The following is a 17,593-nucleotide window of genomic DNA, read 5'->3' as shown; positions in this document are numbered from 1 at the left end:
TCCCTCGGCTATGGAATATGGAGAAGAAGATGTTAAGTCTGCCAGTAGACAGGAGTCGATCATTTGGTACTGGAAGGCACCTATCTCAAAATAACGTCTGACCAGAAAAGCCTTCCTTATGCATGTTCTCAAGTCTGTAGAGGACAGATGCTCAAATATGTATTCCCTGTTCAACTCCACAGGTAATGAAGACAATTATTTCCCTCTCAGATCTACAATGTAGCACAGGCTTTCTGCTGACTTAACAGACTTTGGATCAGGAAATTGATGGGCATGATCTCATTTGATACGAGCAGCAGTTTTACTCTTCAAAGGGAAAGAATATACTGAGACTAGGACTTCCAGGAAATAATACTCATCTAATTATCTGCTGCAAACCACTGAACACTGTTCAAAGAAAAGACTGCCAGAATGCCCCCACCAAGATTATGCACAGCAGAGGCAAAATTCAGAAGCGAGACATGTTTAACTCCTCTTCCAGATCCTGAGCTCTAACATCGACTAATGGTAGCATGCGCAGTTCCTCTATTACTTGCCACTTGGTGATGTTCTAGGCAGATTTGCGCTTCTCCCTTTCCTGAGCTTTGGCAGGACTTCCAAAATAAATGCTCAGTGCCTACTTCACCTGTGAGCATGGAAAAAGTTCCCAGCATGTACCTAAATCCCACAGAAAATAAGATGCCTCCCTAACAGTGCACCTGAGACGTTGGAGACTCCAGTGAAATTTCTTGTTTGTTTGACTCGGAGCAGGAATATAATCCTAGGTTGTTCACTCTTGAGGGGGCCCTAAATACTAAATCTCAGTGCTCCCACTGCCCCAGAGTTGCTTTGCAGAAGTAACTGCATCTTCACTGGGCCAGAGGAAGAAAAGGTGACACTGCTTCCAAAAATCACCTTGTAAAGACAGGCTGTACAATTTCACAGGGAGGTAGGTCTCCCACAACTGGTGCTACAACATTGAGCAGAGCACATATCTAACCCAAGGCATTTTTCCATATGAAAGTCTATACTACATTTTTCTTAAATATATTATTGAGCCTATTATTATTTTCTGTTTTCCTTAAAGCCACAGATTCTTACACTATTAGGGAAACAGCCAGCAAAATTGCTGGCTCCTCAGCCTACTAAGGATCAAGCATCTTAGGCTTTAGCAGAAGGTGCTCCAGGCCCTATAAAGTTTCTCCACAGCTTGCAAGTTCAAGCCATGTAATGTCAATTAGAAATGGGAAGGTAAATCTACTTGAGTTTTTGTTACCAGCTGGTGGCCTGGAGGGAATCAGGGATGTCAGAAATTCAGGATTTGAAAGTCTGAAAGAGATTTTTAAAGTGGTAGCATCCCTTTCCTCTGTGGTAAGTTTATAAGAACTGAAATTACGTGATGTGTACAGACCATTAAATGAGGGAATGATTTTAGCAAGCAGTCCTATACTGCTATAAAATGGAGAGGCAGGGGAGACAGTACTCCTTTGCCAGTCTCTTTGAGGCCTGGTATATGTCTTCTCAGACCACATACAGATCGGATGGAGCAACATGCTGAAACAGTTTCTTACCATTGCCAATGGAACAATTCCAACAAGATCCTTCTGGCAGATGAAGATTTCAGACAAGGTTATGTCTGTTGTCCCCTTCCGAGGGTATTCCACCTGCCAGGTGATGGGCTGCGTTCCAGAGAGGCTGCTGAAACTGGCTATTTCAAAGTTCATCTGCACGACCTCATTGAATAAACTGTTACTTCTGAAAAGAGGAAAACAGGGAAAGGGAAGAGCTATTACTTTCACTGAAGAAGGCAAATGAAGTGAATCATATTAGCTACTGGAAAATGCAGCTATTTATATGCAGATATAACACAAGGCCTTTTCCAATCTACAACTTCTTCAGAGCATACAAACTGGAATTATTCAAAATGAGTCAGCTGCTCTTACTATGAACACTATCTGGAGGGATAAAATCCAGAATATTGTATCAGAGGAAAGCAAAATATACTTATTCCATTACACGTTTTTTATGATTTTGCAAGTATGAGTCAACCCAACTGCAAGGTAGATTTGACCCAAATCAACCAAAGTCCAGTGCAGCTCATGAAGACTGAAGAGCCCAGAATTAGCGCAGCCAAAAAGAAAACCAAGATACATTATGTATATATCCACCATCAAAATCATATAAAGCCTTAGCAATGAAACTCAGCGTAACTGAAGCTCATATATGCTGCATGGAAGCTGTTTAAAAATATTAACACGATTAAATAGCAAAATGACAAGATTAGTCTAAACTTAGAGGTAAGCTCTGGAATTCATAAACCCAGACAGCTGAGACCAACTAGAAAGAACAAAGCTATGGCAGGTAAAATACACTATGAAGTCAGGAGGCATAAGATAATTTGAATAACAAATATGAAAAGAGATGTTGAAATTTCTTTATCAGAAATAAAAAGAATATATGGAAGAAATTGGCCAGACTATCTGCCAGTTTAATTAAAAAAAGCCCAAACATAAAACCCAATGAATTATTTGCATCAGAAATTATACATGGACTTTTCTGGAACTTTCCAAAAGTCTTTCCACAGTGTAGAAAGTCTTAGTATTTCACAGAATATTACTTCAACCTAACTCTACACTGTAGTACTTTTTAAATGAAGAGAAAGACAGGCATCTTCCTAGCTTCAGTAACCCAATCCCAGCTTCATCACACCTTTGGATGCATTCATCATATAACAGCTTCAATTTTCTCTCTTTTTTTATGTACAATACACAAAGGCCCATTTCTGAGAAAATCCATCAAGAACTGATCATGTACAAAGCACTTATATCCTCAAGTGCTAGACTTTCTTTTTACCTCTGAACAGAAATCACCATTTTTTATTACTTAAGACATATTCTGTGCTTTACTTTGCATGATTACTTTGAAAGCAAATGCGTTCCCCTGATAATTATTATTTTGATTATGGGTTTTCATTTGGATGGCTTGCTCTGAAAAGTCTTAATACTGCCTAATGCTTTAAATTTATTTCCTTGCTGTTTTCTTGCTGTGTCAAAAAAAGAGACATAGGAACACATCTGCAATAGTGGTCTACTTCCTCCATGCATTTAAAGAGTGATTCTGTGTAGTGATTTGATAGATGGATGGGTTTAGCAATTCATAACTCAAGACCAGCCTATTCCCATTTGAAGAGTTCCTACTAAATAAATCTTAGAGCTTGTAAATACAAGGCAACTGTGCTAACCGTAGTTTACACGCTTCTGGGACATCTCAAAATGAATACATACTGGATTGAACTTTGCAATTTATTTGAAAGCATGATTATATGCAAAGATACCTGAATCACCTGAGCTACAGTGTTCATTTAGCTGTTAAAGGCACCATTATGCCTCAGATTAATGACACCTGAAATGCCATTATTTTCACCATTTCTAGATCTGATGCTTAGTAACTGACAGAAAGTTTTTACATGTGATTGACTATCTCAGGGCTTTCACTTACGCTAAATAGAGAATATATTTTTGCACATATCAAAGCTGTTCTAAGAGAGACTATATGTCAGGCAAGTTTTCCTGATCAAGAAGTCTACACTTCTCTACATAGGCTCTGAGCAGATGTGAAATGTGCAGCTTTACAACAGAGGCCCCACAACTCTCCTGGCAGGATGAGAGCTCTAGGTGGGAAGCTGAGGCTCATTTCCAGCCAGCCTGCTGATTCCTGATGCTCTGACTTAGGTGAGGACTCATCACTTCCTTCTGGATCCCAGCTCTCGATTCATACCTAATTTTCCCTGGTCCTTCAGACAATTTCTAAGAGTTGCCCAGTGTTCTGCTCATGAGCTGTCCATACTGTTTACCTTCAGCACATGCCTGAGCCTGGCTTTGAGCTACGCAGGGGAAATACCCAGAACAAAATCTCTGGGCATCCTGTTTGTGTGATGCATTTCACAGCACACTTAACTGTGAGACTTTGATTATAGCAATTGCAGAAAATGTCAACATTTTTTCATCTATTACACACACACATACACATTTGGAGAACTTCATGGCAAACTGCACAACTGCAATATAAACCACACTTGACTTCTATTGCCTCAGTTGCACTCTCAGCAATATTATCTTCACTGGAGCCACAAACAACAGCCTGCACCTCTAAGAAGCACTAAACTCCGCCATAAACAAGTCTGACATAAACTGACTTTCTTCCTCCCAAATGCAGAATTATCAGAATCACTCTTCCACCACTGACAGTTACATCTGCCACCGTGTGATCTTCTAGGACTAAAATGAGGGACTTAGTGTCCATGCTCTATTTATATACCATCTGTTCAATGAGGTTTGAGGGTCATCCATTCCTAAATTTCTTCTCTATTCTGCTGTAGACACAGCTATCTCAATTTTGCACATGGGGGCTGAAGGAGAGGCAATGTGACACACAGGAGGTCATATGGAAGACTGGAACAGGGTAAGGAACTGATCTGTGTTTTTCCAAATCTCTTGTTAATCACTGGACCATCATTTTGGTATCGATGGAAATAGGAACCACAGCACTTGGTTCTAGTTTTAAATGGGCCTCAGTGTATCCACCTTAAATTCCAACATCATTCTGCATGAGGCATATTTTGATGAGCTATTCTGTGAAAGAAATCACTGCTATTGCCTTTCACAACACTGCCTCTAAACACCTGCTTAATTCGGATTTCCAGTTCTCACCGAGCGCTTAGTACCACTCACTGAGCTCTTTCAGGCAAGTATCCTTTTGACCCATGACAAAGATAGGCTGCTTCTTCCCAGTGTATCAAGCTGTAGTGCTGGAGAGAAATAAAAAATGGTACCAAAATTCTTTTACAGAATTCTGTATAACATGGCTAAAATATTTCTTCTGTAAAATAAGCGATACAAAAATGTTCAAAACTCTGCATGGTATAAAATAAAGGTTTTACTGGCACTTTTTCAGGATCACCTGCATAATTATTTCAGCGCCTGTATTTGCGAGTAATGCACCCATCTCCCTCCATAGTAATAAAGCCTTTATACAATGTCACACTATCATCAGTTTCCTCCTTCTCTCTTCATACAGAAGAAACAGAGAGATGATCAACAGCTGGGAAAGCATCCACTTGAAAAAAAATATGCCTTCAGAGATGTGTAATGGCTGAGAAAAAAACTTCTCATGAAGCACATTTAATGTTCAGAGCTTGTTCACTGACTGAAACAGCAATTCCTTAATATCTAACATTTAGAACTGCTCAGCTGCTGGAACAGCAAGTAATTATCAAACTTTTCTAAAGAACACAGCACGTAGTGATTACAAATGAAGCTTCATGAAGGCAGGGTTTCTAAGGAATTGCTCTGGGGTGGATATATGAGTCTAATTTTATTGGATTGAGAGTTCCCCATGGCCAGTTCACTCCTTGGATTTATTTTAATTTATAAATATGCTAATCATTCAGGGCTAGATTGGACCATGTGCTTGCACAAGGGAGTAAGGACTCCCTCTGATCTGCTAAACAGCCACTCTGGCTCTGGGTCTGAGCACACAGGCGTAAGTGAGAAGCACTGAACCTGTAGTTACTCCTTTGCTGGAGCAGATGGGCAATGATTAGGAGCTACTTACTGGTTACAGCGGCTGAGCCAGCAAGTTAGTGATGGAGTTAGTAATTTGCTACTGGCGTAGGCTAGCAGTAAATTACTACCCCAGGAGAACGAGGAGGAACTGTGCTGCAGAGCTGTGTGAATGCTTCTGAGGAGCAGTTTTAGAAAAAGAAGGTGGAACAGAAATGTTCTGTTAATGAAAAGATAATAAAAAATGCATAAAAGGCAAAACACAAGTGACAGAGGGAGAAACTGCCATGGAACTCAGCAGCTCTTGCCAACTCTATGGACAGAACACACGCTTTTGATATCAGCTACTGTTAATTTAACCAGGATTTTTAATTTTAGAATATTTTTGAGTATGATATTAAGCATTCCTTTGCAACTACTTATGGATCATGCAAATGTTCAGTGCCTTGAGAAATATTTGCCCTTGGAAGGAGATTTTTCTTATATGGATACCCAGGACTGGCTGTATCAAAAGCTGTACTTAAACCTCTCTTCAACATAGGGGATTTAAAATGTGATATTATGGACACACAATCCACACGTAAGCCCATGGACAGACGCATAATGTGGGTAATACTACGGATGCTAGAACGCAAAATAGATTCTGTTTCTCTGCAGATGTCTAGTAAGAGGTGGAATGACGTTAAACTTGTCAATGCTGAAACGCTTGTGCTGGCCACGCGTGGTCAGGGCTCACCTGAGCCCAGAACAGTGAACCACAGGCCCAGTGCTACAAAGGCTTTCACAGGGTGCAGTGGAGAGGAAGGCAGATAATTACTAAGAAAAGCAGTGCACAGATCTCAGCTGATGCAAGATCCATAAACAAACGGAAATCTTTGTTGAATGCCCGTCTACATGTGTGGACCACTAGTCTCTGATGAGAGATTTCAAAGTGTTGGGTTATTGCTCTGAGTAATAGAGCAGTTTCGACTCTTGAATGAGTGAATCTTAGGACTGCTTCAGGCTAAATCAATAATTTCGATTTATTGCAGTGGCTCTCAAAAGAGAAATTTTAAAAAGCCTAGATTAAAAACATTTTTTAGCCATCCTTTATTCCAACAGATTTTTACTGGAAGTGCCTAGGGATCCAAGAACACTTCGACCTGCTGAAAATTTAGCAACTCTTTTCCTCTTTAATGCTATCCAGTTTGACAGCGACATCTTAATGCAAGATCAGCACTTACTAAATGACATAAAATATTGAAAAGAGGACAAACCCCATTATCCCTCAGTTACACTGCACATCTTATTCTTCACTAAAATTAATGTCTTGATGTGTGTTACTACTATGTACAGAGGCCAACTCTCATCAAAATCCAATGGTCAAACTGAACCCCAGAGAAATGTGTACTTCAGCCCGCTTTAGTTTCATACACCAATGCCTATTCTTATCTTGGAAAAGATTATAATGGGGTACAGGGCGTATGTTCCTCTATTCCTGCTGTTTTCAATTTCTTGGTCCTCCTGCACCTTTTCCTAATCACATTTGATAACTGGGCCATCTTCGAAGGGCACACCCTCAGATCAGGATGAATCACGGCAATTTAAGAAAAATTAGCAAAATACAAGAGATCAGAACCTGATCTGGAAAGTGTGACTGATGATAACTGTAAAAATGATGAAAGTATGTGGGCAGCTCTTTACATCAATTAGCTTACATAGCAGGCACTCAATGCTACCAATGGGTGGGTCATTAGCAACCCAGGTGGCTTTGAATCTGTTACCTAGGAGCTAAATGCTGTAATATCTACCACTGAGACCATTTTTGTTCTGAAACACTTGATCAAATGGAATATAAATGCTTAATATAAGTTTCTTTCAGCAGGTCCTTCATATGAGCTGTTTGTTACCAAGTTAATCTTGTTGGAAAACTGTGGAAAGGATGTAGTAATTAAAGAAGAATGCCAACTACTGGAGACAAAATGCAGTTTAAATTTCTTATTTTGCAGTATTAGCCTAGCTTTCATCTTTCAACCATAAAAACCAGCAGAGGAGAAAGAAAAGGATGATCTATTTTGGCAATTAACAGATAGAGAGGACATAATTTCATGGAAAACTACCACATTGAAAGTATTATGAAGGTCTTCAAATGAAAATATTCAAGGTACAACTTAGCAAACTCTTGAGTAACATAATATACATGTATATCTTCAAAAGGATGATATAATGCTGCACTTGATTTCTTCATACAGTCCAGATGAGAGTTAGATTAGTTAATAAGGTTTCTTAGCTTTCTTGTCATAAGCTGTGATACAAAACATAGCTTTTTGATTAAGGTATTGGACGGAGACAGGAAATCTCATTTCACTTCCCAGCTCTTCTATAGCATCCTTTAATGACCTCAGGCAAGACACGAAGATACAGATCCTAACAGCTAAAATAAAATCAATAAGAATTAGGTATCGTGGAGCTTTAAAAAAAAAAAGCTCTGGTGCCTGTCTACTGCTTTAGGCACCTGAATATGGTACCTTTATCATGTTGGTCCTGAACCCCAGGATGTCTGCTGGGCTCAACCACATGCCATGTAGGAAAGAGTCAAAAGGCCACTCATGGTTCAACTGCTGCATTATGCTGAGAGCTCCCACTTGTGCAGGAAATCCTTAGCTGACAAAATGTGCACTATCTGGGTGGTATAAGGTAGAGAGAGCCTGATCTTTCTGTGCCTTTATTTCCCAGTTGAACAAGGTCAATAACAATTTTTTTTTCTAGTCTCAAAAAAACCCCATAACTGACATTAAAGAGTATGCCATGCCTGACTTCTCTGTACAAGCCTTGCCCATGGATGCTAATCTCAGTGCTATCCTAGAACAAACAGCAAAAGTCATGTTGTTAATTAGAGTACAGAAAAACAGAAATGCTCCTCCCTTGGACAGGCTGAAAGCTGACTGAGATCGTCCCTAAAGGAAGGAGACCTGACTGGGGATTACAATAACTCACCAATTTCTTCATTTTATTCAGAGCATTTTTTTGGAGTCACTAATCACCAATAAATGCTGCAGTCAGGGTAGCAGGCTCATTAGTCTTCTCTGATACTACATCACATCCAGGCGCAAGGCAGATGAAATTGATTTTTCCCTTTTCCCAAAGGAAGCAGGCATGTGACCCTCTGCTTCAGACTGGTGCCATCGTAGAAAGGCTATGTGCAAATCCCAGTACTGAGCTACCATTATCTCCCACCTTTATTTCATTTCCTATTCAGTTTGTGCAAGATATTAGTCTGCTAATGTCTCCATTATAATTTCAGATAACAAAATACATTGGCAGATTGGTCAAGAAATAAGTTTTCACAGTGATTCATCATCTCTTCCTGCCTCTGAGAAGGACATTTTCTACTTAGTATTCATTCAGTGCTGGAATCTCTCCAGAATCACGGCAAGTAAGCAGTATTTTCCTCTTTTGGAGACAGCAAATGTGTAAGCACTGAAAATCTTCCAGGGGACATCACTGGAAAGGAGACTCTGAGCAGAGATTTTCAGAGAGATTCACTCCAAACCCAGTACTTTCAAATGGAGAAAGGAAGTCAGAATCATTCCCATTATCAGCATTAGATTATATGGCTCCTTCAGCCTGCTAAAAGCAGCAAGAGGAGATCAAATACACAAAAGCATGTTTTATCATTCTCTATTAATTGCTTGCTTTAATAGTTTGGGAGCAGCCAGTGAAACAAACATATGCAGAGTCAGGAGAACACCTTTTTAAAAACAGTCTATGTAACAGATTTTCTGATTACAAATATCTGGCATGGATGTTTTATTCCATTTATGAGCAACAGTACCACCGGAATTAATACAGAACAAGGCACTCCATTTGCTAAATCCATTTACGAGCTGGACAGCCTCAGCCTCCTGGGTCTGGTTACTGGAGTAGCCCCAAACAGGCTACCCCTTCCAGTGAAGAGGTGTCAGTTGCTGTTGACATGACCAGTTGATTTCTGTAATAACTGGTAACTAATACTGGGCTGTGCCAGGCATTTGTGGTCTGTTATGCCCTCAAATGACACATTGATCAAAGGAACGGATGCAGTCCAGCTGCAGATTGCTATGCGTAACATCCCTCCAGGTATTGCTCATGTAGAGCTAAGTGTATCAGGCATTTGCACCTGTGTTGAAACAAACTGAAGATGAAACTGCATTATGAATCAGGTGGCAAGACAAATCACGTTTATGTATATGTATTTACTGCATATGGAAATCAGATGTATGATATACCTACAAAGTTAACCATTCACCAGGCATGTAAAGCTGATAAAATATCTGCAGTTTATAGAGGCAATGGATGGAAAGAAAGCACACATGTGATGGCACAATAAAGGGAAAAAAACCAAACATATTAGTAAGTGTTGAATATTGTGATGAATAAAATAACCCAAAGGTGAACTAAAGTAGTTTTTCAAACTTGCTGCCCATGAACAAAGTCCATGGGGCAAAGAAAAGTCAAGTTTCTGGGTGAGAGCCCCATGCTCTCTCCTACATTCCATTTGGGCATGATAGCAGCTTTTCGGGTTCAAGTGCACAAAGCAGTTAATGGGATTTTTCAGATCAGAAGCAAACTGGTTGGTGGCAGCTATCTGAAGAGACCTCCGGTTTAGCTGAAGAGCTTTTCTAGATGTCTGTGAAGCTGCCTGAATAGAGAGTAAAAGACCTTGAAATAAGCTGCATCCTTTGAGAAATAAGCTCAACAGCTGCAATTTCATCACAGAGCAAACTCAGTTTGTGTGGAGTCCCTTGGACTAGAAGCTGCAGAGAATTGAACAGAACTGTGTACAATCTAGAGCGAGAGAATATCAGCCTGGGGGAGGTGGAAAAGTAGTTTTATTTCCAGAAAGTCAATATATTTTTGCAAGCTTCACTAGGAATAGTCTGCAGCAGGACTATATTCCTTTTCCCCAGTCTCAAGTCATATCTCCTGTCTCAGACCATATTATTGCCCTTATTAGTATTTGTAGAACATATGATATACTCTTTTAACCCTGCTCTTTCCTTGTAAATTCTCTTTAATGTTGTATGCTGCTCACACGGTCTTTACTATGCTAAAGTAAAATACAATTAGGGTAAAGCAGAAACCCAAACTAGTCTAAGGAAAAGATAGTATGAGCAGTAACAGCAGGATAAATATTGAGCTCAGCTGAAACTCCATGTAAATGGGAATGACATAGGTGAAAAGTGACAGGAGAGCACAGTCAGCTATAGTAGTCTAATTCAGATCTACTGGTTATTTATTTTCAGGTATACGTACACTTTAGGACACTGCTCTGGGTAATTGTGAAGACTGGTCCACTCTAAACACATATGCCCCAAAGTTATCATCACAATGCTGAGTTTCAGCATTTTGTTCCTTCACAATCTCTGTAAACTGTAACTATTCAGTATGATCTTGCAAGGTCAAACTTGCAACGGAACATTTTACCATCTCTTGGCATAGCTTTGCTGCAGTGCATTGAAGGTTTATAACGTAAAACTGTGACAAGCACTGTAAAATGAAGGCTCTGCATGAGAAGTGTGAAGGACAGGAGAGCAGGGGGAGTTTAGAAAGTGTTGCTCACGTTAAACCTTCCGTCCCTCAACTCACTCTTTTGGCATCATGAGACTGGCCCTTACACGGTGGCCATAAGAAAAACAAGGAAGTTTAGATATCCAGGAAGTACACACATTTAATATCCCTCAATGTACATTATGCATGCAGTTTACCAAATCCGCCCTCAGAAGATATGAAAAATAAACCCAACCCAAAGCCAGAAAAGTAGGATAAGATGCACACTGACTTAAACCAAAAAACTCCACCAAGATGGAATAAACAGTAAGGTAGCACTTCTGACTCTGAGTAACATCCGAATACTCTATCATAAGGAGGGAAGTTTCATAAAGTAAGGTAGAAGCAATATAGATTAGACAGCAATAGAAAAGGAAGTTTGGTCTTCTCTCTGAAGAAGAGTAAAGAGAGAGAGGGAGCTGCAGAGCCATCTTAGACAAAGAATCTCGATTTTGAGTTCACAGTAGAAAATTCTCAAATGCAAGCAGTGGTGGCTGGGATGTTTTATTCCACTTTCCCTTTCCCTTCTTCTTCCCTGTCTGTTTTCCCTTCCCCTTCTTTCTGCGTGTTTAAAACAAAACTGTATGATGGAGCGAGCTGCTGCTAGTGAATATCCTACAGAAATTAGACAAAAATATCACCAACATGTTCAGTCTGCAGTTAGAAACCCAGCTTTTATTCAAATTTACAGATATCATGGACCCCAGGGTGTTCAGCATCTGTAGTTCTGGAAGTCTGATGGACAAACCTTTATTATACAGTTCATAAAGCAAAGCTTAACAACACTGCTTTCCTAATAACATACACAGCTCTCCCTCATTGTAATCTTAAAAAGAAGCTTATTAAAAGCAGAACCAACATAAATATTGAAGGTAGGTCCATTACATTTCATGATACAGTTATTTGGTGGCTAGCTCAGGTAGTTCACTTCTCCTGCTCAAGGATAATAAAAGGAAAAATGTCCCCATGACATTCAGTGGCAGAAATGTCATTGCTGAAGTGCCTATGATGTGCAATTAACATTTTTAAGGAGTCATTTAAAAGGATACTGTCAAGGCTGATAGATTTGAGATTACTCCTACTATCTGTGTTTGGATTCTGCATAATTCAGCATCTCCCTAGCAAGCCCATTTGCTTTCACTTCTGGATATTTATAATTTTCTGTCTCTTCATACCTATTGTATTCAGGGTACCCTATGTACTTATCATTGACTTCTACCCCATTGTGACATTAAAAAGCTCTGTTACACATGCAATCATCAGAGTTTCTATCCAAAAAGTTTTCATTTTTTAATGTTCTGCTTTCCTTTAGCAAGTCCTAAATTTTGTAATTAGAAGTATTTTGGTTTGGAGCAAAAAAGAAAGTTGTGGAGCAAAAGCAATTCAGTGTTAGGGTGGAGTTACAAAAAAAGTCATTCTGTATGGCTAATGAAGACATTGTCACCAGCAGCATGGAGACTTCTAGTCTAGACTCAATGTGTTTGCATGGAGAAAAGAAGTCCTGGATCATTGTTTCTTGGCACTCCTGTCTGACAGTTCTGCTTAATAAAAGGAAAAGGCAGGAAAATATGGAAGATATTTACTATAGTAGAAAAACTGTCTTTAAACAAAACGTTCATCAAAGTTTCTCAGCTACTTTTTAAAGATATCATTGGACGACGACTGAATGTTTGTATTTGCAGCTAAAATGAGCTGATAGGGGACAGCAGTTTTCAGGCAGAGTGCAGACGTTTCTGTCTGACTGTCACGCACATGAAGAGCAATGTGCCCTCAATATTTCAAGAAGACAAATGAAGGAGACACGATCCTAATGTTAAATGGCCTGTGAGAAAAGCAAATGCCTACCCGACTGACAAAACACTTAGAGATAAACTCCAAGAGCAACTTTGAACTGATGACTCTGACATCTCTGGTTCTATCCAAAGCTGGTTTTTCCCTACAGGACCTCAATTAGAAAATAGCTATGTCTGATTTGTTGGGAAGTCTCAGTTTCAAATTTGCTAAACCAGGCCCCAATTCAAAGGAAGAAAACACAATGGTTATTGATGAGGCTTTTGAGAGACATTATGCTTCATAGAGGTGACTTTCCATTGATAGAAAAAGATGTTCATCTTAACTTGACCCCCAGGGAGAGTGGAGGAGTGCTAGAGAGAACCATAGGCTGCATGATATCAGAATACCCTTTAAACAACAGCAAGTTTTTTTATTGCAGAAAGTAATAAGAGTCTAGCACAGAGTCTCTCCATGCACCACAGAGTTACACATTTGTCTCACAGCCCAAAGCAAAGATTTAAAAATCTAGTGTCACTTTTTTCCAAAGAAGCATTACTGCCTTTTTATACCCTTCTTTCTATGTCTTTCTGCACTAGGTGAGTTGAAACAGGTTTCTGTGTAATTACACAAATGACATTTAGGGGACACAGTCAAAAATAAGGAAGAAGTTTCTAAAGAACAAGCCTTCCCTTTGTTATTGAAGTTTTCAGCAATATTAGTCACCACTCCTGCTCTTTGCTGACTTTTTTGGCATTGTTTGATCAGACAAGTGGGATTAGACTGATGAAAGTCCAGCTTTCCAAGGTTCCAAAGAAATGGAAAGCCAACAGCTAAAGCCCATCTGCACACATAGCGTGTGCATGTGGGATGATAGTGGTGCAATGCTCAATGAGAACGATCATAAAGAAGCAGGAGTAATCATTTTCATGAGGAATACACATGTTTAAGATAATGCACCTGTGAGAACGCTTTCTTATGAAACCATAATCTGTGGTCAGCAGGCTGATGGCAGCAGAGGTCTGAAACAGCTAGTTGGAATGCATAGAAAAAGTAGTGGAAATGAAGGATTTGCAGTCATGTGGGGTGAGATTCGCCACTGTGTGGATTTATCCTACCCAAATCCATGTACCAAAGCTGAACTCTGAGAGCTGGACTGCAAGCAAGGAGAACATCTGCTGACTCACTCCTCAATCATGGACAGGCTTCCTTCCGCTGCTTCAATTTAACCAGTAGATAAGTCCAATTAGTTTAATTTCAAAACTAAAATTGAGGGTTATCTTCTCTCTAAGTGAAAATAGAACAGGAAAAAGTAGAAAATCAATCCTACAGGGAATTCCTGACAAAAGTGGACATTATCAGATTCACAGTCCTCTTCTCCTGAAAGGCACTTGCAGGAGGTGATAAAGCTTGACAAGATTTGCAGGATGACAGTGCCACATGCCAGTTTCTAAGGGTGAAGTATATTTTTAAATAACTGCCCATGTCCCACTCTGCACTTTACACTATGGATGGTCTGAAATGGTGTGAGTTTCATACAGAAAGTTTCCTTCATTTTATAAACAAGATTTAATTTGGATGAGTGGGAACTACTTGCTACGGAACTTTCTACTAAACTTCTAGATCTCAAATCCTACCAATTTGTCCATCAGCCATCTCTTGGCCCAATCTGTCCCTCTGTAATGCCGCCTCAACTACTTCTGCAGGAAGCAAAAGCTTGATGCCAGTGGACACTTTATTACAGAATTCAGAATTTAATACAGAATTACAGAAGTCATTAACAATTTCTTCGTTAACCCCAGGTCAGAAGTCTTGGCCTACAAGTGCAAACGGCCACATTTCTGTGGATTGGTGCAGTACCCTGGCTCAGCTAAACCCCAGTAGTTCATCTCAGCAGGCAGTTCAGCTGGGGTAATTCAATTGCATTTACACCTTTGTCTGTATGTTACGAAATCTTCTTACACTTGTTAATTGCTCCTGGATGAGAACACCAGCAGGATTGACTCCACAGCTGTGTGAATGTCAGATAAGAGACAATTCTTGAAGACAACCATTAGACGTCTGTCAGCCCAAGCTGTGCTACACTCTCATCTGAAGTGCCAATGGGAAAATACACTTGTAGCTGTATGCGGAGAAAATCCAAGAACACTGTCATGGATTCTTATTTAATAAAGCAGCCTGCAAGGAGCATTATGAAAAATAGGTTAAAAGGAGGGAAGGATAACAGCCAACTAGACTGGGTGGTCTTGGAAATTAACAGCACAAATATAAAGGAGTTTGCCCCTTCCGGCCTCTTCCCAGCTACAGATCCTTAATGTAGTTCGATTTTCCTGGGGTAGCAATCTGTCAGATGCATCCCCTTCAGAACAAGATTATAAAAGGAGTGAATCACGGACACATTATTATTCCCTTCAGCATGCAGCACTTTTTCTTTAAATAGAGAAACTGTAGTGTGCAGGAAATGATCCATCTATTAAAATCTGTGTCAACATCTCTCAAAATTCTTGAAGCTGTACAGTGAATACTGCTAACCATTCTCCTGCGCCTGAAAAATCAGCATGATGACAACACTGAAATACGTTACACGTGACACTTTGGTCCTGACCTTATTTTCACTCAAGTCAATCGACGTTCTGCTTTTGATTTTGATGGGAGTGGGGCCACTGTTCCATTGTCACCTCACTTGTACCCTCAGGAGCTCTCTCCAGCAGCACTGTCAGCTTAGAGAAGCCAGGGTGATTTCAAAGTATTTTCTGATGCCCAAGGCAAACCAAGAGATGACCTTTTCCACCAGCAGAGCGCTGCTTATAGTCTGCTATTGAATATTCCACCAACTGTAATGCTCTGCTCCCAGAGATGACCTGGCGGCACTCCACAGGAGATGGGTTTCCACAGGAGGTGGGTTTTCCCTCTCCTTCCCCTAATGCAATGAATTAGGGTCATGGTCTGATTCTCCTCTATTTTGCACCTTTGTTATTAGCATTACCTGGGACAAGCCCTATGCTTTAGCATGGCTTAGCAGATTATTCAACATCAGGCTGCAAAGGACCGGACAACAAACAGGAACCCTTTCTTTGCTTGGGGATTATTTCAAGAGAGATTTCAGGAATGCACAAGGCTGAGTGATTGTCCATGCTTGGCTGTGAGAAGTACATGTTTGTGCCCAAAATTTTTTGGTCACAAAATACGGAAACAGTTGTAGCTGAAGTGACCTGAATCATGAGGTGACCTGAATTGTTCAGGTTACCTGGAACACCCATCAATATAATGCCTTGTTATCACAACAGAAATGCAGGTGGTGTTGGTTCAATGGAATTCATGCTAAAATCCCTGAACAAAAGCTTTCACTTCCAGAGATTTTAAATTCGGGCTAATGCAGAGAGAAAACCTCTGTAGAGCAATCTGACATTAAGAGTTGAATTTCCAGGGGTTCAACTCTGTGGCTCTGGTGAGGGAGCAGTGCTAAGCCAACATGGCACATACAGACTGTCAAATATGGATTATACATGGCTACAAATATCCTGCTGTTGCTGACTGCAGAATACACAATTTGCACCAGAAAAAAAGAGGTTGATGTCTTCTGGATGTTCAGCATCTGTTATACTTTCTAAACATGCTCATATCTACATGACATTCAATCTAAAAGATTTTTGAAAATGGACAAATATTTTCTTAATAATTTTCAGCAGCATTGACATCCTTTCCAAGAATTACATTTCACTAGGAAGTTAGCTGTTAGTTTTGCAGATAGGATGACTCTGCTATCCAGTTATTTCTATAAAGAGCCTTGGCCTTTATGACTAATTTAAAGGGTTTCCCAAAGCAGATGGAGTGTTTTGAATACAGAAAAAAGGATTTACAGGAATATTGAGCTCCAAGTACTCAAATATAAAGACAAAAATGCGTCTAAAGTAATACTGTGAAGTAAGAGGTGCTCTAGGCTATTGGAGGTTGTCTCTTCATCCTCAGTAGGTGTCACGTAGTGTAAATTAACATTATTTCCTGACATGAGTGGATTTTTATTTGATTCCTGTTGCCGATGATCTGGTTCACAGAATGAAAATGTCTTGGTGGAATGGACAGAGAAAGGGAAGAGAAAAACCAGAGAATATCTTAGCTGGCTGTATTAAATTATCGTATTCCATTCCATGTCCTACCTATGCCAGCAGACAAAAAAAACAAGCTTCTGGAATCATTGATGTAATTTACTGGCAAGCACAAAAACATCTGTGACAAGCCAAAGAACTGAGAGCAGAACTTGTGAATGAAATGCTGTGTGTATGTGTGTATATATATATATATATACAGCAGGAAGTAATAGAGACGCAAGAAAACATGTTGGACAGGCTGAATTTGTCAAGCTTAAATTACACTTACATCCCTTGCCCATTCTCAGTTCTCAATTTCTACATTAGATTTACGTTACCCTTGGCTAGCCAAGATCTACCGTCAACCTCCCATGATATTAACCACACAGCCTGGGCCCCTTCCATGCAAGGGAACATTGCCAAAGGGGATTCAGAGCAGATCTTCTATTTACAGATAAATTCTCTTGCTCACTTGCTGCCCCTTTCTCTCTCCTTACTTCAAAGCTCTGTAACTGGCCCGCGGTTAAGTGTCAGGAATCTCTGTTAGCTGTGTGCTGCTGGCTTATGAAGTATCACGTGGTCTAGTGTTAAGAGTCTGTGTCAAAGCCCTTTCTGGGGTCATGGACT

At 40.0% G+C, this 17,593-nt stretch overlaps 1 protein-coding gene across 3 annotated transcripts in view; it reads right to left on the bottom strand.

Moving 5' to 3' along the window:
• Nucleotides 1–17,593, bottom strand: part of TMEM132C (transmembrane protein 132C) — a 207,296-nt gene that overhangs the window by 53,855 nt on the left and 135,848 nt on the right. For all 3 annotated transcript variants that reach the window (XM_030500747.1, XM_030500748.1, XM_030500749.1), the window contains one exon: nucleotides 1,551–1,734. In XM_030500747.1, coding sequence (XP_030356607.1) covers nucleotides 1,551–1,734 — 184 coding nt within the window. The remainder of the gene's footprint in view (nucleotides 1–1,550; nucleotides 1,735–17,593) is intronic.

This window comes from Strigops habroptila, chromosome 11 (assembly GCF_004027225.2).
Source record: "Strigops habroptila isolate Jane chromosome 11, bStrHab1.2.pri, whole genome shotgun sequence".
Lineage (NCBI taxonomy): Eukaryota > Metazoa > Chordata > Aves > Psittaciformes > Psittacidae > Strigops > Strigops habroptila.
This window is presented reverse-complemented; position numbering and strand designations above follow the sequence as displayed.